This window comes from Fusarium coffeatum (assembly GCF_003316985.1).
Source record: "Fusarium coffeatum strain FIESC_28 chromosome Unknown BRIP53273_contig_166, whole genome shotgun sequence".
Taxonomy (NCBI): Eukaryota; Fungi; Ascomycota; class Sordariomycetes; order Hypocreales; family Nectriaceae; genus Fusarium; species Fusarium coffeatum.
In genome coordinates this window covers 87,008-114,834 of record NW_022157959.1, presented here as the reverse complement: position 1 = coordinate 114,834, position 27,827 = coordinate 87,008, and the positions used below count along the sequence as shown (strand labels likewise).

Sequence of the window (27,827 nt, the reverse complement as noted above, 5' to 3'; positions counted from 1 at the left end):
TTATTTGTTGCAGTCAAGTTTCTGTGAATATTCTCATGAATAGATTGATCACCCCAAGCAAGTACTACGTAAAGATACCTTCAAGATCATATTATTATACAGGAATAGACACTTATCATGTGAAGATTTCATATTCTTCGGTGTGGCTGATCAACACCTCTTCAAGAGTGATGATGTTGAAGACTATCTTATCACATGAATCATGCAGACAATAGACAGACTCAATAAATTGAATTTGTACGAGTCGGAGTATCAAAGGCCCCAAAATCACTGTCCGGTGTTTATCCGGAATCAAAATTCGGAAGGTGGGACCCACTCGCGAAAGTCGGGTGGGCTTGCCCTAAGGACCACAAGTCGCTCTTTCCATTGCAACATTTTCGGTGTCAGCCTCCCAACCGCAGTCGAGCAACATTCACCTCCGCCCGACCATCTTCTCGTCTTCATCCTCCCCAAGACGTCCCACACATAACCTTCAAGATGACCAAGCGAACAAAGAAGGTCGGTGTTACGTATGTATCGTCCTCTCGATGTGATGAATCAAGTGCAGAAGCTAACATTGCTACAGCGGTAAATACGGTACCCGGTAAGTTATCACGACGAAAATCCATGCCCGAAGCATTTCGAATCCGACTACTCTCCCCCGGTCTGAATCTGTTGCGGCTTCTCTGCTGTCCGAGACTCTGTTTCCCGTGTCGACGTTCCACGACCAAGCGATGCATTATTGATCTCATCAATTCGACCCAACGGATTTATTTAGTGAAGGGATAAACAGGGCAGGCCTAGGACAGCATGAGACAAGCAACAGAATCGAAGTGCTATGGCTGGATAGAATCAGACGACCACGGAAACTGACATTTTCTAGCTACGGTGCTTCCCTGCGAAAGCAGGTCAAGAAGATGGAAATCACCCAGCACGCCAAGTACACTTGCACCTTCTGCGGAAAGACCACCGTCAAGCGCCAGGCTACCGGTATCTGGGACTGCAAGTCTTGCAAGCGCACCGTTGCTGGTGGTGCTTACGTCGTTGCGTGCGTCCTTCCGTTCCTGCTCCGGCATTACAACATACGACAGAGTACTGACTATAGAACAGCACCCCCGCTGCCGCCGCTATGCGATCGACTCTGCGACGACTCCGAGAGATTGCTGAGGTTTAAGGTTGGACTTTAGCGAAAGGGGAAAATGGCTTTGCTTTTCGGTATGGTGTACGGGGGGATATGATTTCGTGCCTACATTACGAGGTGACGATCTGGACGTCGACACCCGAACTTCGGTCACATAGAAGCCGATCGAATAGCAATGAACAAAAAAGAATTGCATGGTTTCGGATCCATTCAACGACCCGCCAGCTGCCATAAAGTGCAAGATTTACCAGCTCGTGAGGTCGTGGACAGCCAACGCTTGTCTACCATTCAAAATTTGGATTCAACCACAATAAAATTATGCTCACATCCTTACCGACTTGGATGCCACAGTTCTTCGCATATTTCTGACGAACCTGCTGTATCTGTTTCTATCTTACGTCACGAATGAAGCACGAGCTGGCTTGGTATGACATCCTTCCCTGTATTCGTTCCGCCTTGACATGATTCGTTGGGCCACCTGAATTGCAAGCGAACCATGTCTTTCCAGCATTTGACCGAGAGTAAGTTTCCTCTACAGTCTTGACCGCGACGACCTGCCATCTAGGGCAGGTCTGGAATCTATCGTGGGTGGACTCATTCGAGACCGGTGGGAGCCATACATCTGCAGCCAGTGACTCTCATATCTTGATAGGGTTAATTCGCACAATACAGTTTATTCTTCTGAGGTAAGATGAATTTTAGGTGGCTCGGAGACGGTCAGCCCTTCGGCCCATATGTAGGTAGCTTGGATGAGACTAAGACCCATAGTGGAGGTTGGTTGGTGTGCAGGCGAAGCCCAAGCTGGGTGGTATATGTCACGAGGTCGTAACACACGACACGCCAGGATTCATGCCAGTCTGTTTATCCCGAGCTGCATATCCTGTAGGTGTCAAGCATGATTCTTCTGTGTGTGCGGGCGAGCTGATTTGTATGCACGCTATGATATGCGCTCAGTGAGAGGCTGTTTCTTTACTGAGGAAGGGGATTATTAGAAGTCTAGAAGTGAAAAGCATCATCTGAGTGCCTAAATAAAGTCGGCACACCCAGAAGGTTTCCAGAGGTTTCCAGAAACATGAGTGGTTGTTGTATTGAACTCAAGCATAGATCCTTCATGATGGTTGGGTTCTTGAAGATGAATATATGTGAAGTGAAGGCTTTGACTGCACGATCCCAGTATGTGAGTTCCTGTCGTACAACAAGGATTCCGGGTCGGGTGGGGTGTCAAAAGAAATGTTCTCCAAGACTTAGGCTACAGAAATAAAGTAGCCTAGATGCTAGCATAAAGTGATCGAATTATTTCGTCTCTTATTCCCTTGAGGGCCAATTCTTATGACACCCTGGGGCGGGTGTCAACTTATTTGATGAACGTATCCCATCTGCCAGTCGCGTTATCATAACATAGGTGCTTTTGTCTTGGCAAGGTGCTCGAGATATCGGATATTCAATACACATGGCAATACCTTGAGAGTTAAGGTTGGTAGGCAAATGGTTCAGTGCCGCACTTCCTTCTCGGCGAACCTTGTAGTAATTACATTAGCTCTTTACTCGCTCATTCATCAAAGAGCACTTTGAGTCTGACGAGTGGGTATTTACGTGCCCGGTGGACTGTAAATAGAACAAGGGACGGCCAGTCGCGCCGCGAAGTTGCCCGTAATAATAGAGTCACCAGTTATGTTCCGAGATGAACGGGGGTTACAGGTAATTTATCGACTCCGAGACTCGGGGAACAAAGGAGTGAGTGAATGTGAGAGTTGTGAATATGCCTAGGTACCTTACTTTGTACCGTTATTGCTATACCTATGACTGGGCTGTTAGAGATCCAACACTCAATCCATACGGATCAGATGGATCTCAAGTTAACACAAGTAGATATAATATTCAGGTCATGTCATCAGGGTCTTTACTCACGTATTATAAAGTTATGGAAGCTGCAGGTAAGGACGTGGCGCTGAACCAAGACGGACAAGCGCTCATTGGTCCCGGTCACGTCCAGTCCAGTCCCTGACAGGCCAGAGCCGTACCTAGGTAGAAAAACATCCATTAAGTAGCGTTAAAGCTGGAACTCTTTCCTCTTATTTTCTCCCGTCTGCTGTTGCAGTTGCAGTTAGTTGCAGGGACTCTAGTCCACTAACGCATCACCACTCAGGTGTCAAAGCCAGCACCAGCCCAGTCCTGCTTTGCCCCCCCATCCCGCCTAATCGACCTCCCATTTTAACCATCATCACCGCCCTCTTTGAATTGCAATCGACTCAACTCGACTCTACTCTACTCTAACCCCGACTCGGTTCGATTCGATTTATATTCTATTTTACATGTTCTCATCTAAATACCGTTTCTTTTATCAAACCAAACATCATGGCTGAAGCGGAACAGTGCATTATATGCCTGGATCCTCTGCCTCGACCCTCGGCTTCTCTCCAAGCTCCAGCTGCCCTCACTATAGCTGCGAGTGATGCTGCTTCTGCTGGTGGTGTTTCTGCCGCATCTGCATCCACATCCACCCTTACGTCTGAGCCAGCACATTTCCCTGCCACAACCACTACAGCCACAGAAACTCTCGAGGACGATTCGAATTATTTGAATATTGTCGCTGAACTCGACGGATGTGATCATGTTATTCACGATGCATGCATTCGTTCATGGGCAAAAAAGACAAATACATGTCCAATCTGTCGCTGTCCATTTCATTCAGTTCGAGTATACAATGGCGTAGATGGTAAGTTTACCATTTGATTTAACGGGCTTAATCATGCCCACCATCTTTTCCCAACGCAATGCACCTCGACATTCACTAACCACTTTATTCTTGCAGGAACTGCCATCTCCAAATACGATGTTCAAGATAAAAAACAGGTCGCCGAGTTCGATGTAAGACAGTGGCTTGGCGAAAACCCCGAGGAAGACGAAGAAGAACCAGGCAACCCATGCCCTATTTGCAACTCGTCAGAAAGAGAAGATGTCCTACTCTTGTGCGACAGCTGCGATGCCGCCTATCATACACATTGCATAGGTCTCGTGGCTATTCCTGACGGCGACTGGTATTGCATGGAATGTGCCCATCTGTTCCAACTTGTGGAAGAGCCAGAAGCTACCCAGGTTGGAGAAAGGTCGCCTCGCCCCTCCAACGTACGTCGCCCGAACCCTCGAAATGTGCGCGGTTACCATGTACGAACTCGAGAACGATTAAGGCGAGCTCGTCGCCAAGCTCGAAATGTCGAGTGGCAAGGCGCATGGGGCCAGTTCTCTGGTCGATTCTACGAGATGAGCGACTTGGATTTGGATAATCACGATGATGAGGACGAAGAGCTCGAGCAATATCGGCGATTCCAGGAGCTTGGCCGACGGGAACTCGAACGTTGGCAACAACGAATGGATATCGCACGTCGTCTGGGCGCCCGCGACGTTTTTGCGAACAACATTCCTCAGGCTATTAGCGAACGACTTCAGCCAGCGCCTGAGCCCGTGCAAGAAACGGCAGACGAGAGACGAGCTTGGGGCGCCTTGGATCGTGCACGAGAAACTGAAGAGCCTAGCACCAACTCCAGAAAGCGCAAAGGGCGGTCTGTAACTGCATCGCCCCGCGAGCCAGCCCAAGAACCTGAAAGGAAGCTCAAGCGTCCACGAACACGTCGCCTGCCAACCCAGAACGGCGAAGGCTCGAGCTCTGTGTCGTCCCCAGCACCTGGGCCATCGACAGCAAGAATCAACACCAATGGAGCATCTTCCAGGAACGGTGTTGCCGATCATGGCAGTATTGATCCTCCATTGGTTTCCTCATTGTTGAAAGAGCTTGAACCCAGCATTATGTCTGATGATGATACACTAATAACCAACAATGGGTGGCGACATCCACCAGATGCCTCGTCGCCTGCCCTTTCTCCTGTCATGTCGCCATCTCCGTCAGCCTATGGCAGTCCGCGGGCTCTTTCTCTTACCCCTCCTCCAATGCCGAATTTCAATGCTCGACCAGGTTCTCCGACACTCTTGCTCAGTAGCACTATTCAACCACGATATGCGCCTGCGAACTATTCACCTACACGAGCAAACCATTCACCCACTCGTGGGAACCATTCACCTACCCGTGCAAATCATGAACGTATGAACCATGATCACAGTGACTCAGAACAGCCCCCAACAAGACATGTACCAATCAACTTTTCACCTACTCGCTCAAGTCGTGGGCGTACTGGTCGTGAACATACAAGCCGCGAGAATAGCGACTCCGAAGTGCGCCCAGCCCTACTCCCCGAAAGCCGACCATTAGAGCTACGACAACCCCGACCACGCCGCCCAGACGAGGTCCCGGCTCAAAGAAAAGAGGAACCGCCAACAGAACTCAACCTTACCCAAGAAGATAAAGTTAGCATAAACGAGATAGTCAAGGGTGCCCTGCGACCGCACTGGCGGTCTCGAAAGTTGACAACTGAACAATACTCGGTTATCAACAGAGACATCTCAAGAAAGCTTTACGACGAGGTCAAGGGCGCAGCATCGCTAAGCGATGAAGCCCGTCGACAATGGGAAAATCGAGCTACCAAGGAGGTGGCTCAAGCAGTTGCAGAATTGTCTGCTTAGCTTTACGATAGAATGAATCAAGGCGGAAACATAGTTAAGCAGGCGTTCAGGCAAACCCGATCGGGTGGGGTTCGGTTCCATATGGTTTGATACCCAGCAATCAGCATCATTTGAAAGGCGGGCATGATTCTTTGCATTTTGATAGCGCGGTGTCACAACGGAGTTGAGTTGGACGATCTAACAAAGCAGAGTTCGGTACAGGATCAAGATTTGTATAGTTACCTATATAATAGGTTTGTGCCATTGTCGCTTCGCTTCTGGCTTGTTTATGTATCTAGGTAGTCTCAAATTTCAACATCATCTCAATGGCAGATGCCCATGAGCTGTTGACATTTATATGAAATTCATGAGCCAAGCTCACTCTTCGACTACCAGTCAACACATGCAGTTTATAGGTAATGACGACATATCAAGTGGTGATCATTGCGCTTTGCTAGAGGTTTCGGTTGAATCCACGCGAAGCAAGTTTACAGTTGTTTTTAAACATACAACACCAAGGTGTTGGAATGTCAGCAGTATCTATCTAACAGAACCCGGTAGGATAAATTGCAGGCCCCGCTAGCGAAAAAGACTGCGGAATCGCTCTCGGCACGCGTAAATGGTCGAGACGTTCTGGAGGTGGAACAGGTCTTGACGATAAGGAATGGTGCCTTGAGAGAGAAGGGAAAGAAAGAGTGAAAGAAAATCCAAGGCCGAGAAATATTTAAAGTCGGTCGTTGCACCCCACCTCGAATTCTTATCGTCACGTGGGTGATAAGACACTCGAACGGGAATTGCAGCGGCAGGTACGTACCGAACTGCTAGCGGGAAAAGTTCGAGAGTGAGAGGTTGAATATCATATCCCATCCCGCTTTGCTTCTCGTCACCCAATCGCAACGTCTGGGGTCAGCGAAGATAGCCAGAATGACAGCTTCAAGTCGGGGTGGACGGGCCGTTAAGGCTGTGCTATCCAGTAAGTTCATTTGCCCTGTTCACCAGGTTCAATTGGCGCTCTCATGAGCCCTCTTTAACCCTCTTCAAGGCCTATAAAAACTGACCATTGAACCACTATAGCTTCTCCCAACGTCTGCGCCCGATGCGCATCCTCACCTTCCGCTCTACCTAGAATCCCAGGACGCCTCTACTCTTCCGTCGCTGCAGCCGTAGCCAAAACCCCAACCGATGCCACTCCCCCCTCAACCGCACCGAAGTCGCCGCCATACGATGTCCGCTCCGGAGTGATTCTTACTCGACCACCGCTGGTGACACGAAAACTTCACCCCTTCGAGAATGCTTTCTTCTTCTACCAGAAGCGTCTTGAGGAGCGTCTCAATACCCCCTTCATCACGAGTATCTACTTCAAGCCTGATACAGCTCGACGTTTAGACTGGAACATCAAGGTCGAGGAGCGACAAGGCACAGTGGCCAAGGAGTTGGGTGTTTACCATGGCAAGAGCTCCAAGGCATGGGATGATGAGCTTAAGGTCGGCGATGAGCTGAGCAACCAGGAGACCATCGTCAAGTCTCTGTTGAAGGATGCTGAGGCGCGTGTCAGTGATGATGCTGAGGTCATTGCTGCGGATGATGTTGTTCCTGTTGAGCCTCCTGCGGATCGTGTTACAGAGGCTGATAGTAAGGGTGATGTCCGAAGACTGGACCGTCAGCTTGACCGAACTCTGTATCTTGTGGTTAAGGGCAAGGATGGATGGGGCTTTCCCGCGGATGTGATTCCCAAGGAGGAGAACCTTCACGAGGTAAGGACGATTGACAGAGATATTATGAATAACTGCTAACTTTTCTCAAGTCCGCCAAGCGAGTTCTTGACCAGACTGCTGGCGTTAACATGAACACCTGGCTCGTGAGCCGCATACCAGTCGCTCATGTCGTCTCTCGACCCAAGCTCAGCAAGGAGGGTGCTGTTGAGAAGAAGGGTGAAAAGACGTTTTTCATCAAGGGTAGAATAATGGCAGGCCAGGCTGATCTAAAGGATAACCCCTTTGGCTATACTGAGTTCAAGTGGTTGACTCGCGAAGAGTTGGAAAAGGAGCTGCCCAAGGCGTACTACAAGGGTGTGCGCAACATGATGACTGATCGGTAAATCTAGAGGATTGGGTAGATATTGGCAGTAGAGATAGCTACTGCGTGTATAATTACCATGTATACTTTGCTGTACAGAACAATGAAGACGTCAAGACGTATCGTTACGGGCTCCTACACAACGCGACGAAGCAATGGACCAAGTTACCATCACCGGGTGCCACGACTTGATCAAATAATGCCATGGAATTCATAATACTGCAACGCCTGCACATGCAGGAAACATATGCCTATCTTTAACGCCTCACAAGGCCGCTCGTCATACTATATCGAAGTTCTGTCTCGTCAAAAAACCCGACAGCTAACAAAGTAAGCACTTAAAATAAAAGGCTTATCGTAATCGCATAAGAGATTGGTATTAAGCAACCCAACGCCAGTCCACCACCTCCATGCACAGTTTTACATGTAATCCGAAAAACGACATCACGGTCCCTTCGTTCCGCTTAAGCAGGCTTGGCTTGACCCTCGACGAAGTCAAGGGCTTGCTCTGTACTGACGCAGTCGATTGAACTGGTCTTGTTGCGGAATGTGACACCATAACATCTGTCAGCGACATGAACAATCTCAGGTCGGAAAGTGGTGCAGATAAATTGAGTGCCGATCTCGTTGGAGATAGAGTCCAGAAGAGCTGCGACCGCCGTACGGTATTGGGCGTCTAAGTTGGCATCGACCTCATCGAAAATAACCATAGGGCTACTCTCAGTAGCCTGGAGAGCGAAAATGAGGCACAGGGCACACAAACCTGCTTATGTTAGTTGCTTGATCCTGAAAAAGATACGAGGAGACTTACTCTTTTGGCCACCACTGAGCTGTTGGATTTTCTGTTGTTCATCAAGGTGTTTCGAGTTGAACGACACACTGATTCCAACACCTGTGTAGTTTTCAACGGCACCTCGAGCCTCCCCATCAGATTCGTCTGCAGGTTCTTGCCGACGGTCCGCCCTTCGCTGAATTAGCAGGCGACCATGACCGGCGGGTACAAGCTTGCCAAAGATCGTTGTGAACTCTCTTGACACTTGCTTGAATGTTCTTTCGATGGCCTCATCCTTTCGACGATCAAGGTGCTCAACCAGTTCCTCAATAGATTCCTGAGACTCGTCCAGCTCTTTACGTCGCTTCATAAGCTGTTCCTGCTGCGTTGTGAAATTGTTGTACTGTTCAAACGCTTTCTTGTTGACGTGCTTGTATTTCTTCAGTGCATCGTTTACCCGCTTGATCTTGGATGAAACCTAGAGATATGTTAGTGGTTACCTACACTGGAGTTCAACAGGAACAACTTACAGTCTTGGGGTCCATGTTCTCGTACTTATCGAAGGCTTCTTCCGGGAGAACACCCAAATCACGAATGGTCTGGGCACACTCCGCGGCTTGTGTTGTCAGGACGGCTTTCCTTCGGAGACTCTTGTCCATTCTCTTCTGCTGTTTCTCAATCCTTACGGAAATCTCTTGCTGGGCCTGCTCCCGCTGAGTTCTCTCGTTCTCCAGTTGCTCTAGACGGGCTTGCGAGTTGTCCAGCTTCGATTCAATTTCCTGAAGGCTTGCTTCCACTGCTTTTTGTGCCTTTTGCGCCTTCTTAAGTTCCCTTTGAGCCTCCTTCAATCCACCAGCGGAAGATCCAGAAGAGGAATTTTCAAAGGCTTGGCTGTTGAGCTGGTCAAGCTTCATTTGCAGGTTCTGGCGAAGGTCAACTTCAAGGAGCTGCTTCTGCCTTTCCAAATCACGTCGGGCTTTGCTAAGCTCGTTCCATTGCTTCTGGAGTTCCTGGATGCTGTTGGTAAGCTCCTCCAACTGACGTTCTTCTGCAGAAGTCAAGTTCTTCTTAAAGTCCGACTTGAGTTCTGTCTCATGGCCAGCAAGATCTTCCAAAAAGCTGTTCATGTTGCTTTCAACTGCGTCTCGGCGTCTCACAGCTGCATCAAGATGAGTTCGCTCGTTCTCAAGATGTTTCGACTTGTTCATCAATTCATGCCTGAGCGGCTCGAAACCATCAACGGCTTGTCGTAGCCTCTCCCTAGCCTTCTGGAGCTCCGACATAGCTGCTGTAATTTCTTGGTCCTTGAGCTCTGTCTGTCGTCGGATGTCCCGGGACTGAGCCAGAAGTCTCTCGTATTCGCCTCGCCACTTGTTCACGGCCTGAACAGCTTGCAAGCGCGACTTTCGAGGATCGATGTATCCACCAGTCATAGCACCCCTCTTGTTGGTTGTATCACCTTCAGCAGTGATACCGTCCACGCCGTGGCTTCGTGCATATTGGCTTGCTACGGTTAGGTTGGGGCAGACAACGACCTTGCCAAACACTTGTTGAAAAGCCTTCTCGTACTCGTCATCGTATGAAATCTTACTGAGGAGAGGTACAGCATCATTGGACCTAGGGAGGTTGATTTGCTTCGGTCGTAGTTGAGCAAGGGGCATGAAAGTGACTCGACCGCCCTGCTGTTTGTACAGAGTGTCTGCGAGGTAGGTGGCGGTATCAGCGTTATCAACAACATAGTGGAAGAGACTTGCGCCGGCGATCTGCTCTACAGGTAACCTGTAGGCATCGCTTACTTCAAGTAGCTCCGCCAATGTTCCATATGCTCCTGGAATATCACGTTCCTGTTTCAATCTTCGGATCGTTGCTAAACCACGGGCAGTGGCTCCATCCATAGTATGCGACAGCTCGCGCTCAGCAGCCTCCTTCTCCTGGCGAGAATTGGCTATGACTGAATTGAGCTTGTCATCCTCACGTCTGACGAGTTTCCTTTCGTCGTTGAGCTTTTCAATCACGTCAGTCGCCTTGGCTGCCTCCTCTTCGAGGGTTGCTCGCTCAGCGCTGAAGTTAGCTAAACGATTTCGCAACTCGGCAACCTCCTGCTCTGCTTGAGCAATTGATTCGTGTACTCTTTCAACTTCCTCGTCTGCATCGATCTTGTTGGCTTTTTGTGTACTGATATTGAGTTCGAGTTCTTGGATTTCTTTCTTCAGCCATGCATCACGCTCAGACTTGTTTCTGAACTGGGAACCACGACTCTGCTTAGCAAACAAGCGGTTGCGCGTGGCTTCGGCATGGTCGAGTTGTCGTCGAACATTGTCCTCTTCTTGTTTTTTCTGGTTATATGCTGGTACAATTGTGGACAGCTGCTGCTCTTTCGAAGCTATCTCGTTCTGCACAGACTCGAGATCAGCAGCATGCTGGGCTCGGGCTTGCTCCTGAGCAGACTGGCCTTCTTTCAAGTTCTTGGTCTTCATCTCAGCTTTGGCCATAGTCTTGGCAGTGTCACGTCTGTCTTCCTCCAGCTGTCGGCGGTCGATTTGTAGAAGTTCCATTTCCCTCTGCAACTTGTGAATTTCTGAGTCAAGCCTTGAAATCGCCTTCTCTCCCTCGGAAAATTCTGCGCGGTTGGTGTCGGAGCTATCGATACCATCCTGTCGAGCATTGTCGAGCTCCTCGAGGGCTGATTGAACGTTGAGCTGTATGTTGTGGTAGTATGCGTACTCGAGACATCGTCTCTCTCTGTCCTTGTCCTGGAAGCCTCTGAGCTCTTCCTTCTCCTCTTCCAGCTCACTAAGCCTTTCTTTGATGTAAACCAGAAGCTCGTCAATCTTTTCTCTCTTGTTGTTTGTCTCGTTCATAATTTTCAACGACTCTGCACGACGTGTCTCGTACACTTGTGTTCCCGCCACCTCCTTCAACAGATTGAGCCTGTCGGACTCCTTCATATTTGTCAGGGCGGTAACTCGTCCTTGCGGAACAATGTAGTACGGATTTGATCGCGAGAATCCAGCAGCTTCAAGCAAGTTCATGACATCGGCCTTGGTGACTACCTTGCGATCTACCGAGTATTCATCCTTTTTTAGACCAATGGTACGACGCAAGATGACCTCCTTGTTTCCGGTCGGGAATCGGTCGTCGCTATTGTCGAAAATAATTTCGACGTATGCTGACATAACGGCAGAGCCTGAGCCTTCGTGGAGAAGTCCCTGCCGCTCTTCGCGACTCATTTGGGTATAGGCATCGCTAAGAACAAAGCGAATAGCTGCGAAGAAGTTACTTTTTCCCGAACCATTGCGACCGACGATTACGTTGGTCTTTGAAGAAAAGGGCTCGATGACGGTTTGGTCCTTGTAGCTGTCGCAGCATTAGCATTCAATTGTTGGCGGAGGGGAAGCCCAAGGCTGAAATAGTGCTAGCAAACATACCTTTTAAAGCCCTGGATGATAATTTGCTTGATATACATGATGAGCTGCGCCGGCGCTCCTGCGCAACATGCGAGGAGTTATAATTATTAGATTGTAGGAGGTTGCGCAATCTCGAGTAATTTTGCGTGGATGACCTACGTGATGCGACTTGATGCGCGTCTTTGGGTACCGCGATCAGTGGCTGTCTTGGCGCGTCCTGTCGCGGACTGGATTAACCGGAACATCATGCCTTCCGACTCGAGAGCAACGATAGTGGTCCGTGCGTTTTGTCTTTGAGATCCCGGTCAATGATCCAGTCGTTGCTTCTTGGGATATCGTTGCATTGGTAACCTTGGCGGATGTGATGTATTCGCGGAACTTATGATTGTATTTGTTGAAATCTACAGAGTAAAGCATATACAGTCCAAGTTTTACCTCATTTTCCCTATCTGTAGCATATAACACATAACCGCGTTACCATCGTGTATTTATACTTGCAAGCTGTTGCATGTACAGTGTTTCCTGCCATCTCGATTCGACGCGGCACTTATCGTAGGCAAGCAACCTGCGACTGCAGCGTAGTATTTCCTTGTTGTTTCATGTTACGGATACCGATTACGTTGTCATGGTCGTCAATTTTTTGATACAAGTCCTGTTCTCAATATCGGAGAAGTTTCATGTGTACCCAAATTAGGCTTTGTCCTTGATGACGGAATGGACACGTTTCTGTTCACTGTAAGCACCAACAAGGGAGGAATACAACTCTGTAAGAAAGAAACATGCAGATATAGCAACATAAACACTAATATGGAAAGATGGATATGTTTGAATGGACATCAAGAACAAAGCCGTGAATGGAGTGTTGCTCACAGCTGAATTTACACATAATACAGGGTAGGAAGGAGCTCGACCAACGCACCAATCAATAGCTTGCAAGATGTACAATATTGATGGATCATCTTTAAACCGACCACTAAAATCTAGATGGCTTTTTAGTGCTCAGCAAAGATCTTCGCGATTTGACCACATCTAAAGTGGACCCGCTGGCGTACTTGAGCCAAAAGTGGATAAGTGTTGCTGCACCTGACCAAAGGTAAGCCTAGGAGAAAAAGAACAGGGGCATATGTGACGCTAAAAGGCAACAGGGAAATTAAGCGAGCGCAAGGAAAGAAACCGTTGGCCGTGCTTCCCCAAGCCGCGCCGCGTTTATAAATACAAGCACTCACTTATAGAAGACCTGGCCTGCCCTCCACCCCGATTTTCCCAGTTGGCCACCCGGAACCACAGCAGTACTTTCTGTACCAGCACCAGCACCGCACCGCAGAGCACCACCGTCAACTTGCGCAAGCGGAAAGAGCGACCAAGCACCAGCACCACTCCCACCCATACCTACAGGAAAGAGTAACCTTTAATAAAAGGACGGATACAGCAAACAAACTTCGGCTGAACCCACTTTTATTTATTTCGCATCGCATCTCTTTTATCCCCGGTCACCTCCCCCCTATCGTCGCTGGGTATAATACGGCAAGAAACGGACACTTGGCTGCCCAGTCCATCTACAGTCTTGATTGACCCAGCCTTTTTTCCCCCAAGCTCCTGCAACCCGGCCAACCGGAGTCTTCCTAGGAACCAAAAAAAAAATCGCCGACAAATCGTCGCAACTGATCGGCTACGTCTCATTGCAGCGTATCTCTCTGCATAACATCCCATCTCAACATCCATTTTAAGTGCCGATGCTGCATGCGCTCTAGACAGGGGGATCTCTGATACTGGATCTTTTTTTAAAGACCGGGAGCTTCGGCAAGCAACATCTGTAGTTGACAGCTTTGCTAAGCTAAGCCTTGCCTTGCATCCATTGCATCCATTGCATCCATTGCATTGCAAACTCAACCTCAGGTGTACTTGTTCGCGTGTGCGTGCGCTTTGGCTCTGAAGGCTTGACGCCGCTTTTTTATTATCGCCAACTCACAGTAAGTGATTGAACGCCTTTATTTGCATTATACCCCGGCATCTTTTTCTTTTTCCCACTTCTCCCCCTATCATATTTGATGATCGCTTGATATGGTTCCCCCACACTTGATTAGGCTGCGTCATGCATGATTCGCTGCCTTTCTTTGGTTCGTTTCTTAAAATGTCGGCACTTCTCTTATATCCCGTTATCGTCTTTTCAATCTTCCCCATTGCAGAAAGAACTTGGACACTTGCGCTTGCACCTGAGTCTTCGGCCTTGTACTCCGGATGCATGCATCTCACTCCCGACGACCCACCATCACGTCGCGCTACACGATCCCGTCGCGCTGGATAGCACATTAACACAGCTTCCATGTTACCATCTCCTGTTGATGACATGACACAAGATTTCACACAGTCCAATTGATTCAAAACTAACATTTGTCCTGTAGCGAGCGAGATGTCCTGATACGCGCTTATAATATTACCCCCCATCTAATACATTCACAATGGCTTCGAGGTTAGTTTCCCCCACATTCTCAACAGCAACATCATGGCATACTAATCTTTTAATAGACTCGACAGATTAGTCACGTAAGTGAATTTGACTTTTTCATCCTCATGGTTGACAAGGTTATGGATATGTTCAAAAGTAACTTTGGCAACCATGAGGTTCCCCTTCATGCGCATGAGGGGATGACTAACAGCTTTTTAGTATCCTTGAAACAGGGAGTACGAGGTTAATCCGTGATACTGCCGTTAATCAGCTTGCCGACTGGCAAAAACAACACCCGGACGAACTTTTTAATCTCCTCTCTCGTGTTGTGCCCTACCTAAGACACAAGGAATGGGAGACACGGAGAACTGCTGCTTCTGCTATCGGCAAGATTGCAGAGCATGCCCCCATCTATGATCCGAACCTCGGAGATGCACCCGCAGAGCCTAAGAAGGAGGAGCATGTCCATGAAAACGGACACATCAAGAAGGAAGAAGAAGATGAGACCAAAACGATACCTCAAGATGACGATCTCTTCGAATTGGAATCTCTCGACGTTGAGATGATTCTCAAGTATGGTAGGGAACTGCTACGTGGTGGTGGTATTGAGTATGGACTAGCGGCACTCGACCCTCAAGCACGACTGGCTCACCAGAAGAAGACGCTCGTTGGGCGACTAGGTCTTCTCGGGAGGAAGTACGAAGATGAGGAGATTGCTTACACAGGTGGCGATAACCCGGCCGCGCCTGGGACCCCAATGGACACCACGAATGGTCATGGACATAATCGCACCGATGGGGTTGGAGCCCAGGCTCATGCACCTGAAGAGTCCCATCTGAGTTCTCGACAACTAAACGTGCTGAAACGAAAACGCAAGAGAGAAGCAATGAAGGCATCTCAAGGCAAAGGAGGATTTGGCGATCTTTCTGTCAGACGTTCAATGACATCAGGTTCCGAAAATATTGGGGATGACTCTTCAATGCCCGACAGCGAATCCAAAAAGAACAGCAAAGTGAACGAGTACTTTAACCTGGAACGCCCCTCCGATGTTGACGAAGACACCAAAGTCGTGAGCGAATTCAAGGGGCCTGTAATCCCTATTAAGTCCGAACTTGAAGCAGAGGAGACGATGGAAGGAGCAGAGTGGCCATACGACCGACTGTGTGATTTCTTGAAGGTTGACCTATTCGACTCCTCCTGGGAAACCCGACATGGAGCCGCGATGGGTCTCCGCGAAGTAATCCGAGTACACGGTGGAGGTGCCGGTAGACTACGTAACAAGTCAAGAGAGGAGAACGATGCACTCAACCGGAAATGGCTCGACGATATGGCCTGCCGGTTGTGTTGCGTACTGATGCTAGATCGCTTCACCGATTACAGCTCCGATACTTCCGTGGCGCCAATTCGGGAGACGATTGGTCAGTCTCTTGGATCTGTCTTGAAGCACCTCCCTTCATCGTCTGTTTACAGCACCTTTAAAATTCTCTACAGAATGGTTATGCAAGAAGATCTCCAACTTGAACGACCAGTGTGGTCTGTGTGCCACGGTGGTATGATCGGTCTCAGATACGTTGTTGCGGTAAGAAAAGATCTTCTTCTTCAAGACAGCGACATGATCGACGGCATTATCAAGACAGTCATGAAAGGCCTGGGAGATATGGATGACGACGTCCGTTCAGTCAGTGCCGCCACATTAATCCCCATGGCGAAGGAGTTCGTTACTATGCGACCCGAACAGCTCGATGGTCTCGTCAACATCATTTGGGAAAGTCTATCAAATCTTGGCGATGACCTTAGTGCCAGTACTGGGCGGATTATGGATCTCCTTGCTACCCTTTGTGGTTTCCCTCAAGTGCTGGAAGCAATGAAAGCATCGGCAGCACAAGATGAGGAACGATCATTCACCCTGCTCGTCCCCAGACTTTACCCCTTCCTGCGCCATACCATTACCTCCGTACGCGTGGCCGTCTTGAAAGCCTTGTCGACCTTTGCCAAACTTGATGCAGAGACTTCGCAGGGTTGGCTTAACGGAAGAATACTGCGATTGATCTTCCAGAACATCATTGTAGAAAGAGACAGGGATGCGCTCAACATGTCTCTTGACTTGTGGGTGTCGCTTGTTGAAAGTCTCGCCACCAAACCTGATGTTTTGGCAGATGAGTTTGCCGCTCACATTGACCCCATGATGCAGCTGACCCTGCACCCTATTGGTGTTTCGAGAAACCCAATTCCTATGAATACGGCCCTGTTCCAGAAGCCTTCTGGCGGCACTTACACCATGCCTGGTGCCATTCAACACACACCTCGCAAACCATCTTCTCCTGATGGTTCCGATCGTGCCCACAAACGCCGACGCAAGTCCACCAAGGTTGATGATACTCCCACTACCGGCCTGACCCATGATGTCGACGGCCATATGATGCAAGGCGACGTCGATCTAGTTGGTATGGATGTGTTGATTCGCTCTCGCGTGTCGGCTGCCAAGGCCATGGGCTTCATAATGTCTCGAGTTCCTTCGGCCAGCCTGGACGACTATGATGCGCTCTTGATCCCCGGTCTGGGATCTGCGTTCTCCTCCAGTCAGATGACCGCGTGTGTGGTTATCGACGAGTATGCCAGCAACAGCCAGAGCCTTGGTGAATCCCCTCGCTACCTCGAAAACCTCCAACGCATCATCGACTCTGAACGACCAGCCGCCTACAGAGATCTCGTAAACTTCATCCAGCGAGTTCGATCGCAATGCCAGCAGTTGATCCATCTCTTCCGTGACCATGGTAAAGTCTCGCACAGCAAGCTCCCAACACTGCCTGTCGTGGTTCAGGGAGAAGCCGAGGCTGGTCCTAACGCCTTTTCCATTGCGATAGCAGAGAAGTGCATCGGCGAGGATTATGAGAAGCTGAATAAGGCAATGCCACCAGGTCAGCGCATGATTGCCAGCCAACAACTATCTGAAGCCCGCAATGTAACATTCCTGGCTATCGAAGAAGCCAAGGCAGCTAAGGCGGCTCGCGATATCCGTGTCAAGGCAGCGGCAGCATGCGCTATTGTCGGTATGAAGGCACTGCCCAAGAAACCCAGCCCGCTCATCAAGGGCATCATGGACTCTGTCAAGACGGAAGAGAACCAACAACTTCAAGTTCGCTCAGCCGACACCATCGCAAGACTCGTCCAACTATTTACCGAAAAGGGTCGAAAGGGGCCAGCAGACAAAGTGGTTTCCAACTTGGTCAAGTTCTCCTGTGTCGAAGTGGCAGAAACCCCCGAATTCCCTGTTCATGCCCGCAAGACAGATTGCGTGTTGTCCATGCAAAAGGAAGAGGATCGTGTCGACCATCCGGATGCTGCCAAATGGGCTCGCGAAGCAAAGGCTGCTCGCATTACCAGACGAGGTGCCAAGGAAGCATTGGAGATTCTTTCCAGAACTTATGGTGCTAGCCTACTCGAAACCGTGCCCAGCCTCCGTACGTTCATGGTGGAGCCTTTGGTCAGAGCCTTCTCTGGTGACTTACCCGCAGAAGCGAAGGATCCTGAACAGACCTTTGGGCAAGAAATTGTCGATGCCATGTCTGTTATCCGCACAATGACCCCAACGCTCGACAAGGCTCTGCAACCTTTCATCATACAAATGATGCCCCTGGTCATCAAAGCCCTTCACTCAGAATTGTCGGTCTTCCGATACATGGCCGCCAAGTGTATGGCTACAATTTGCAGCGTTATGACAGTTGAGGGTATGACCGCCCTTGTTGAGAAGGTTCTACCATCGATCAACAACCCTGTCGACCTCAACTTCCGACAAGGCGCTATCGAAGCTATCTATCACTTGATTGCCGTGATGGGAGATGCCATTCTACCTTATGTGATCTTCTTGATCGTACCGGTTCTGGGACGAATGAGCGACTCGGACAACGAAATCCGCCTTATCGCAACGACATCTTTTGCCACCCTCGTTAAACTGGTTCCCCTCGAGGCTGGAATTCCGGACCCACCAGGTCTGTCCGAGGAGTTGTTAAAGGGCAGAGACCGCGAAAGAACCTTTATTGCTCAACTTTTAGATCCAAAGAAGGTAGAGCAGTTCCAAATTCCCGTGGCCATTAAAGCCGAGCTACGATCGTACCAACAAGAAGGTGTCAACTGGCTCAATTTTCTCAACAAATACCATCTTCATGGTATTCTTTGTGACGATATGGGTCTAGGCAAGACGTTGCAGACACTTTGTATCGTCGCAAGCGATCACCACCAGCGTGCCGAGGAGTTCGCCAAGACACAGGCACCAGACGTTCGAAGATTGCCATCTCTCATTGTCTGCCCACCCACGCTTTCGGGCCATTGGCAACAAGAGATCAAGACATATGCGCCATTCTTGAGCGTTACTGCATACGTCGGGCCGCCTGCGGAGAGAAAGGCTTTGAAAGACAGACTCGGCGAGACTGACATAGTGGTTACATCTTACGATGTCTGCCGTAACGACTCTGAAGTTCTGGACAAGCACAGCTGGAATTACGTCGTATTGGATGAGGGGCATTTGATCAAGAACCCGAAGGCTAAGATTACGCAAGCTGTCAAGAGGCTGGCTAGTAACCATCGTCTCATTCTCACAGGCACTCCAATTCAGAATAACGTCTTGGAATTGTGGTCTCTATTTGACTTCCTGATGCCTGGCTTCTTGGGTGCTGAGAAGGTTTTCTTGGATCGTTTTGCTAAGCCAATTGCCGCAAGCCGATTCAGCAAAGCCTCTTCGAAAGAACAGGAAGCAGGTGCTTTGGCTATCGAGGCACTTCACAAACAAGTTCTGCCATTCTTGCTGCGTCGTCTCAAGGAAGAAGTCTTGAACGACCTTCCACCAAAGATCTTGCAGAACTACTACTGCGACCTGAGTGACCTGCAACAGAAACTCTTCGAAGACTTCACAAAGAAACAAGGCAAGAAGATCCAGGCAGAGGCGGGCAGGGAAGACAAGGAAGCCAAGCAGCATATTTTCCAAGCGCTGCAGTACATGCGGAAGCTGTGCAACTCTCCCGCTATGGTGATGAAGCCTGGCAGCAGCCTTTACGACGATACACAGAAGATTCTTGCCAAGCAGGGAACCTCGATCGAAGATGCTCAGCATGCACCAAAGCTGACCGCGTTGCGAGATCTTCTGGTGGACTGCGGTATTGGCGTCGAAGGCCACGACTCAAATGATCCCCTCTACCAACCGATCAAACCTCACCGCGCACTCATCTTCTGTCAAATGAAGGAAATGCTCGACATGGTGCAGAACAAGGTTCTCAAGGAGTTGTTGCCCTCGGTGTCGCATCTTCGACTTGACGGCTCCGTGGAGGCCAACAAGAGACAGGACATTGTTAACAAGTTCAACAGCGATCCATCCTACGATGTGCTGTTGCTGACAACCAGTGTGGGAGGTCTCGGCTTGAACTTGACAGGTGCTGACACAGTCATCTTTGTCGAGCATGACTGGAACCCCCAGAAAGATCTTCAGGCCATGGATCGAGCTCATCGTATCGGTCAGAAGAAGGTGGTCAATGTTTACCGACTCATCACCCGCGGAACACTGGAGGAAAAGATTCTAAACCTTCAGCGCTTCAAGATCGATGTTGCCTCGACTGTCGTGAACCAACAGAACGCTGGACTTTCCACAATGGACACGGATCAGATTTTGGATCTGTTCAATGTCGGCGATGCCGCACCGAATCTTTTGGCGGACAAGGAGAAGAACAACATTGAAGGAAGAGAGGAAGACATGGTCGATATCGAAACGGGTGACGTACGAGCGCCAGGGAAGAAGGCATGGTTGGATGATTTGGGCGAGCTATGGGACAACAAGCAGTACGAGGAGAGTTTCGATCTGGACGACTTCATGAAAACGATGTCGTAGAAGGGAATGTCTTTGCTTAAAAACTACAGAGGCGTGGAATGATGACTTTTGGACGACACAACGGAGGATGCTAGAATAGGGTATTTTGTAACTTCGTCAATAACTTTCTGTACAACAGCCTAGATCGTACATTTAGCGAAGGCGTCTTTTGTTTATGGATTAACTTGAAAAGCCCCAAGGGCATAATCTTGATTGGATGTTTCTTTTCGCTGTCTTGTCTTGTGGTGTCTCGTGATTTGCAAGAGTTTGAGCTGCTTCATGTGGAAATCATCCTTGGAGAAATGCAATATCTTGTCACTTTTGCCGTATACTGAAGTCGATGATGTGTGACTGTTGGTTATAGTTAGAGTTGCTGTGGACGATGAGTCTGAACGTTGATCTGTCTGGAGAGGAAACCTAAAACCACAGTGATGCCAGATAGTCATTAAAGTTGATGATCTATACTCCATGGAATTCTCATACACATCGTATAAGCTAAGTGCAGGAAAGCAACCAAAAATTCGTACGTTAGGGGAATATAGAGACCAAAACGATGGTCGACATCACAAGCGAGTTCGTTAGAAACTTAGCATCACCGCGTAATTGGTTTAGTGGTAAAATTCTCCGTTGCCATCGGGGAGCCCTGGGTTCGATTCCCAGATTACGCATTGATTGTTTCTTTTTGCGCCTTGAAGCTCTTGGTCAGACTTATTATCAATCGTTGGTTGTCTTAACCATCTTTCTTCGTTTTTGTGGTTACTGGTGATACGAGACTGAAGGTGTGTAGTTAACCCTGCAGGTGGTGGGTTAAAGAAAGAGCGAGACTTAGTTAAGGATATCGTAAAGATTAGGATAGTCTACTCTACGCTTCAGTGCCTTAGCATATCTAAGTTGATACGCTTCTGTGTCCTGGTTATTTTCGGACCGCCTGCCCTAGAGCGGAACCTAGGCAACTAATAGTATATAAAAGCCTGACTGTAAATTTGTCAGATGCAGATGAAAAGAACATGTTAAAGCATCATCTTGCATCTAAGCTTTATTGTATCTGTGTATATATGTATCTAGTCTTTCTGCTACGTCTTGTGTTAGTAGACTTTTCAGTGTAGTGTTCCTAATCTCAGTCAACCCAATGAAACTGATATTGGATGGAAGCTGTCAAATGATGAGCTAGATGTTAGTTCAAAACGGCGAGCATATCTGTCGCCTTATAACCGATTTTCATTCTGGAGCCAGCTACCAACAGCTGGCTGGGACACCCCCAACTCCATCTTACTCCAATTCAAAATAATTACCAGTGCTGAGTGTAGCGAACATAAACAAATGTAGCGAGTTCCACCGTCAAGTTAAACCGACGGTTTCGTGGTCTAACGGTTATGACTGCGGATTCTGATTCCGCCAGCGAGGGTTCGACTCCCTCCGAGACCTTTCTTTTTGCCTGCTTCATACCTAGAGTTCAGGAATTCAACGTTTTTGTTTATTCGTTGTGCTTCTTAAGACAATCGAACCGGTGCACAGGGGATTGGGTGTAACCTATGGATTTTTGTTCCTCTTGCAATCATACGATAATAGAAGTGGCATATAATCAAAAGTTACCTGGATGAGCAAATACCTTCAGTCAGTCATGACACAATGCGCCAATGAGAAAGATACAACATGGTAATAATAACCTATTCAAGATATAAAATATCAATTGCTCAGATAAGATGTGAGCCTTGACTCGGGTATCTTCCCTAGAGATCTAAGTTCTCCATACAACCAAGGGATCATTCGCCAAGATATACAAAATGTGTCCGTTCTCTAAAACCAAATCTATATCCAAACTTTTCTAAGCCCCCAAGTATGATATACAGCAAGACCCTTTGGTCTACAGTGTCTATATTTGTACAAGATACATATCATCTCCTTTACAGCTTGCCCTTGATCAAGTTGTTGATCATCTCGCGACCGGTGATGCGAGTGGTGTCCCAGAGGGTAGGGAAGTCGAGGGTGCTGGAAAGACCGTCGGCGAAACCAAAGAAGAGCATGGGAGGGATCCAGCCACGAGCGTACTCGAGAGCGAAGCAGCCCTCGGGCATCTTGTACTGCTTGACATCGCCGCGGCGAAGGTGGTGGATGCTACCAGCAGGGTAGACCTCGGGGGCGTACTCGCCAGGGACGTAAGCCAGCTGAGTTCCGGAGAGGATGTGGAAGTAGTCGTCGGCGGTGTGGCGACCGGTGTGACCCTCAGTACCAATGGCAGTGCCTATAAATGTTAGTTGATGAAGTCTGAGAGCGAGGGCATAATGACATACCAAAGATGATGAGGTACTCGGTGACACTGGCGTGGATGATGTACATGGCACCCATGGCACCACCAGCGTTGTTAAAGACCCATTCCTCCTTGACGTTGATGTGCTCGGGGTTCTTCTCGCTAAGCTCATCCACAATGTGCTTCACAACAGCCCTGGTGTCCTCTCCGTGCTTGGCGAGCGCTCGCTTAGACAGATCGTCGAGGTGCTTGAGGTCGAAGATGTAGAACTGCTCGAGGTTCTGCTCGACAAAGTAGACGACGGAGCTCAGGAGCGCGGTGAGGAGGCCGAGAACCAGGAGGAGCTTGCTGAGGCCGCTGCCCTGAGACTTGGAACCCGACGAGGGCTTGGTGGACTTGGACTTGCTCTTTGCCATTGTTGCGACTCTCTTCCAAGTTGAACAGGTAACAAGTTCAAAGTGTCGTGTGAGGTGAAAGGGGAGTAAATAAACGGCGGCTCGAATTTCTGTTGAGCCCCGGAAATTAAGTTAATCAGCCAAACGGACATGGACCCTGCGCTGCGAGCTTTCGCGGGCCCGGGACGGGGAATCAGGCCGTTTTTCACCGCACTCCGCTAGTAAGAGCCAAGTCAGTCAATTGGATTCAATTCAGGTCCCTTCAGGTCCCGGATCATGTCTCTTGGCATCCATGTGAAACCCCATAGACTAGACTATGCCACTTCACAGCTTCGTTTTCGTATTTGTATTCGTCAACCCTCAATCCAAACTCAAGGTTACCAATTATCTTATTCTATTGGCTGTATCTGTAAACACAAGCTATCTAAAGAAAAAGCAACTGCTTTTCCCCAATTGTTCATTGTTCCCTCACTGCACCACCCTGACTATGGTATGCGTGTTTCTTAAAACGCCATACAAATTATTCCCATCGAAACGAAATCCACGGCAAAACGTCTGCGCACGATACGACAAGCCAACTCCAATGTCCTAACCCCAGCTGCGATAGCTCCTGTGAATCGCTAACCATTCGTTTTCCTTTCCCATACAGTTACACTGCCAACCTTGTTCACCTGGCATATTCTCTGTCTCCGTTGGTTCAAGCCCAACGTGATGCCGAAGCCGACGCCGTCCATGACGCCTAATCAATGTCGGAATCGCCCATTACCTCTGTTCGGTCTGCGTCGTCCACATCATCGTCATCGTGAAGAACTGTTTGATCCTCAACTTCGGCGTCGTCCATTGTAACGTCGCCCATAGTCATGTCTCCAGCTGTCATGTCTCCCACTGTGACATCCCCAAGTGTAACATCTCCAAGTGTCATGTCGCCGTTGAGATCTCCGTCATGTTTGTCTCCGTCAAGATCGTCGTCCAAGTCCAGATCCAAGTCATCGTCTTCAGCCTTCTTTGGCCTTGGTCGCTTGACAGGGGCAATGACACCCAGTTCATGAGCCTGCGGTCTCCAACGAGCTAGGCGTCTTGTTGCCCTTCTTAAAGCAGCAGCATAAGCGCTGACTTCTTCACCAAAATCATCTTTTTCTTTCGTCAAAAGGCAGAGTCCACCCACACCCTTCTCACGGAATGGCCCTGGAGTTTTGTCTCCATAGGTTAGGTTTCGTGGTAGAGAAGTCTCATCGTCACTGTCCTCAAACGGATCTTCTTGAGCATTGACTCGCTGATACGCTCGGAAGATAGCACCATCCTGCTTTCTGAGTTTACGACTCTTATGATGCTGGCGCCGAAGACCTCGATCGAGAATGTACTCGACTCTTTGACTCCTGTTTCGCTCGACGGCTAGTTGGTGCGCTGTAGGAGGCCGAGGTTTTCTGGCCACCACACCCTCGTTGACATGATGTGCTGGTGATGAGCCCTCGAAGATCTGATACTTAAGCGGGGCACCTCTGCGACTCGAGTTAAGACCGCGACCGCCTAACGCTCTAGGTGGCGGTGTCGACCTGGTGCTGTCCATATCAGACTCGTGTTTGGATGGCCTTATGCGAGGAAGAATTGCAGGGCCGTCTTCGGCGAATGATGGCCGCATCTTGCCTCTCTTGGTGTCTCTCTCGTTAAGATAAGCCTGGTCCATTTCAAGTATCTTGGCTCGCATCTTCTGCTTGGCGCGACCAAACTCGATTTCTTCTTCAGTGTCGATATTCTCCTTGGCTTTCTCTTCTTTCGTCATCTCTACAAGATGGGGCACTCCCTGGTTTGCTACATCCAGCCCGTAGTCGACACCAGGGCCGAAAGGGTTCTCGTCACAACCTTCTTCCGTGAAGTCAGACTCAAGATAGAACCACATGAGCCACAAGAAGGCATTGGCTCGAGACTGGCTCGTGTACTCGGTCTTCATGATCAGATCATGAAGCTCGCGATGGCGAGGGAAATGAAGCTCTGCAATCTTTTGAGCTGCGTTGCACATCACAAAAATGAGATTGACAGGGTTTGTGCGAGGGGTGTCCAGCGATTTGATCTTGTCCAGGGAGTTTGGTTCTTCTCGATCATCTGCACCACCTTTCAAAATGGATTTGAGACGAGGTGCATCCTGGAGCTGCTTGTAAGCATGAGGGTCCTGGCGAGCCTGAAGCGAAGGAATGGCATGATATGTACGGAGCTGAGCTCGCATCTCAGGAAAGACTAATCATGTTAGCAAAGGCGAGTTGAGCACAATGACATCCAGCTTACAGTTTAGAGTCGTGTTCATGCGGCCCATGTTGACAAGAAGACAAACCATTGCCATTCCCTTGGCAGCCTCTCTATCGCTGAGGAGCTTGTCTCGAAGTACTTTGCTGGTTTTTGAGCTGCGAGACATGGTATCAATGTAAAGATCTGCAAAACATTGTCGCTGTAGTCGTTTCGGCTCGTAAGAGTTGGTAAAGACAGACTGCTCGTTATCGAAAACTGCCTTGAGAAAGTCGTATTGGATGTCTTCTCTCCAAAGGGGCTCGCCATCCTCCTTCTTCAGATGGCGTATCTTGCCAATCGTCGGCTGATTCGCTGCATCCTTATCCTTGTCCTTATCCTTGTCTTTGTTCTGTGATGATTTGCTTTTCGCACGAGACGACTTTTCTTGGGGGTCAGGAGTGGCATTGCCCATCTGAGTATCGTCGTCCTCGGTCATGGCTCGAGAAGCAAATGATTTGGCTTCGGGTTGACCAGGAGAACTTGGGGGGTCAACCTCTGAGGTCGCGGCGAGCGAGACAGGAGACGCCATGGTGTGTGACTGTAGTTTGTAGGTTTACCAGAAAATGAAGCTATTCGCGATAAGTCGTAGAAAATCGAAATTGAGAATTAATCGTTAGGGTAGATCAACGGCGCATCGCGAAGGAATGTTTGGTTGAGATAGGAGAGTTCGTCAGGGAGACGTAGAAATTGGTGGGGACCGATTGATGATGATTTAATACCAGATTGCGCGTGCGCAGATTGTTTGCGAATGCGATGGTGATATGGAGCTGATGGAGTTGCTTGGGATACCAAGAAAGAGGAAGAAATCAAATAGGAAAAAATGGCTAAGTTTAGGATTGTGAGCTTGAACGATGCTATTGGAAGGAAGGAATGGATGGTGAGTTTAGTTTGAGAAGCGAAGTTGCCAGCTGCGCTGCTCTCTCCTACGCCTTTGCCTTGTCTTGCGTTAGTTTGCCTGGGGCAGCCGATGCGCCCACGAGCCGGGAAGTTGCTGAGGCGCGTCACGGTAACTGCAGGAGCACTCAGCATTTCACGACCAAGGAAGGTACAGTAGGGAGTCAGTGGAGCCTGTAATGACCTAGAGTCAGCTTAGGTAGAAGGGAAAGAGAGAGAGGCTGGATGTTTCTGTGGCTTGAAAGATTCAAGTGTGGCGTAGCTTCTTACATCCTGGCACTGTCAAGGTCCGTGCTGGTCGCGCTGCAACAGACAGAGCTAAAGCTACAGTAGAGCCTAGGCTTTGTGTTTTCCTAGCAGGGGAGCCGCTCTCCCTCATCTCTCTGGTCGCAACGTCAACAAATCTCATAACCAAGGGAGCAACCGAGCTCACCACGGCTTCGGCCAGGACGATACATATACTAACCAACAGGGACATCATAGCTGGGGATTGTTTTACTGCATTTGAGTTTGAGCGGGAAGTTGAAAAGATTCGGGCCCCCATATCTTGCAGAACATTCAAGATCTTGACGTTTGACGGACAACGCATAAAGCACCACTACCAGACCTCCTCAACCAACCTCTTCGTGTTTACACACTTCAGAAACTCGAAATGGCTACCCCAGTTCGGACAACTACCATTGACGGTCCCTCAGTCACCGATAGCCCTGGTACCTGGCGTCACCCGCGACTCAATGAGATTACTAGACGTCGTAATGCGACGACCTTCTCCGAGAAGAATGTGCGCCAGATCGCCTACAACGTTATTGCGCTACTAGGATTCTGGTCCGCGCAGCTCCTAGCCAGGCTGAACATTGGCTCTCAAGCGTAAGTTGTTGCCCATTGCCTTTGCGACTTTGTCAGAACTAACTTCGTCGTTTAGCGTTCCCGGTTCTTTTAGAATATACTTGAGCTGGACATGGTTCATTCTTCAGCTCATACCGTTTGTCAACATTGGTATCGCGTGTCTGCCGTTAATCCGACCGAAAGACGACCTGTCCGACATTCCTCTTACACCTGCTCAGCGCCAGTTGCTGGGTCTGGATCCCTCGTCGGCCGCGCCAACTCCCGACGCCAAGTTCAGCACCCCCCCTCGATACTCCCGTACACCTTCCATCGGTGGCTCGGTTGGAAGCCGTGGAAGCTATGGTAGCTCACCCCTTTCTGGTCGAGGTAGTCCTCTTGTTCAAGGATCGACTGGCTCTCCATTGGGTAGCCCTCTTTTCAACAAGAGTGTCAACAGCTTTGGCGGAAGCTTCAACAACAGCTTTAACGGCAGAAGATCATCTTTTGGATCGACAAGCCCTTTCGCCGCTAGCTCTTCTTCAAATGTCTTCTCCGATCCTGCTTCTCCTGGTACTCCTGGTGGTAAGCGTACAAGCGTTGGACTGAACAGCAAGTGGCTGTATGAGAAGGGTCGACGGCCGTCTGGCAACGCCTGGGCCAAATAAGTGGTGGCTTTCCAACGAAATGGGGTGTTTGAACAAGCATATTTGCAAAGCAGCATCGTATGCATTCTGGTCTACTTGGTAAAGGGTTTAGTCTGTTGCGTGTGTACAATTACTGAGCTGAATGAATGACCCAACGTAGATATATACTTGGTAGGGGGTCGGACTGGAGTTATTGGAAACTCTTGAATAAAAACAAATTAATGACTGTTCTAAGTGCGGCCAGATTTGATATTGAACAGACATTCAGAGAAGTCTTGATCCGCTGAACAACGGCGTTACCCCTTCATTCAT

General features: G+C 49.1%; 8 protein-coding genes across 8 annotated transcripts; 5 read left to right on the top strand and 3 right to left on the bottom strand.

Annotated features, from left to right (window-relative positions):
• Window positions 1-477: 477 nt before the first annotated feature.
• Window positions 478-1,153, top strand: FIESC28_07483 (uncharacterized protein; the record flags this gene model as incomplete). Its single annotated transcript, XM_031161623.1, has 4 exons — window positions 478-509; window positions 566-583; window positions 863-1,027; window positions 1,090-1,153. 4 exons carry the CDS (start codon window positions 478-480, stop codon window positions 1,151-1,153), a joined length of 279 nt encoding a protein of 92 aa, XP_031014325.1.
• Window positions 1,154-3,475: 2,322 nt separating this feature from the next.
• FIESC28_07482 (uncharacterized protein) lies at window positions 3,476-5,695 on the top strand (the record flags this gene model as incomplete). The annotated part of the gene is made up of 3 exons (XM_031161622.1): window positions 3,476-3,725; window positions 3,813-3,836; window positions 3,933-5,695. 3 exons carry the CDS (start codon window positions 3,476-3,478, stop codon window positions 5,693-5,695), a joined length of 2,037 nt encoding a protein of 678 aa, XP_031014324.1.
• Window positions 5,696-6,598: 903 nt separating this feature from the next.
• Window positions 6,599-7,772, top strand: FIESC28_07481 (uncharacterized protein; the record flags this gene model as incomplete). Its single annotated transcript, XM_031161621.1, has 3 exons — window positions 6,599-6,647; window positions 6,749-7,428; window positions 7,479-7,772. The coding sequence occupies 3 exons, from the start codon at window positions 6,599-6,601 to the stop codon at window positions 7,770-7,772; spliced, it is 1,023 nt and encodes a 340-aa protein (XP_031014323.1).
• A 442-nt stretch (window positions 7,773-8,214) lies between these two features.
• FIESC28_07480 (uncharacterized protein) lies at window positions 8,215-11,988 on the bottom strand (the record flags this gene model as incomplete). The annotated part of the gene is made up of 4 exons (XM_031161620.1): window positions 8,215-8,513; window positions 8,562-9,000; window positions 9,053-11,879; window positions 11,951-11,988. 4 exons carry the CDS (start codon window positions 11,986-11,988, stop codon window positions 8,215-8,217), a joined length of 3,603 nt encoding a protein of 1,200 aa, XP_031014322.1.
• Window positions 11,989-14,388: 2,400 nt separating this feature from the next.
• FIESC28_07479 (uncharacterized protein) lies at window positions 14,389-20,250 on the top strand (the record flags this gene model as incomplete). The annotated part of the gene is made up of 3 exons (XM_031161619.1): window positions 14,389-14,399; window positions 14,456-14,473; window positions 14,595-20,250. 3 exons carry the CDS (start codon window positions 14,389-14,391, stop codon window positions 20,248-20,250), a joined length of 5,685 nt encoding a protein of 1,894 aa, XP_031014321.1.
• A 1,883-nt stretch (window positions 20,251-22,133) lies between these two features.
• FIESC28_07478 (uncharacterized protein) lies at window positions 22,134-22,893 on the bottom strand (the record flags this gene model as incomplete). The annotated part of the gene is made up of 2 exons (XM_031161618.1): window positions 22,134-22,471; window positions 22,521-22,893. 2 exons carry the CDS (start codon window positions 22,891-22,893, stop codon window positions 22,134-22,136), a joined length of 711 nt encoding a protein of 236 aa, XP_031014320.1.
• A 718-nt stretch (window positions 22,894-23,611) lies between these two features.
• Window positions 23,612-25,681, bottom strand: FIESC28_07477 (uncharacterized protein; the record flags this gene model as incomplete). Its single annotated transcript, XM_031161617.1, has 2 exons — window positions 23,612-25,104; window positions 25,153-25,681. The coding sequence occupies 2 exons, from the start codon at window positions 25,679-25,681 to the stop codon at window positions 23,612-23,614; spliced, it is 2,022 nt and encodes a 673-aa protein (XP_031014319.1).
• Window positions 25,682-26,698: 1,017 nt separating this feature from the next.
• FIESC28_07476 (uncharacterized protein) lies at window positions 26,699-27,536 on the top strand (the record flags this gene model as incomplete). The annotated part of the gene is made up of 2 exons (XM_031161616.1): window positions 26,699-26,913; window positions 26,969-27,536. 2 exons carry the CDS (start codon window positions 26,699-26,701, stop codon window positions 27,534-27,536), a joined length of 783 nt encoding a protein of 260 aa, XP_031014318.1.
• Between the last annotated feature and the right edge of the window lie 291 nt (window positions 27,537-27,827).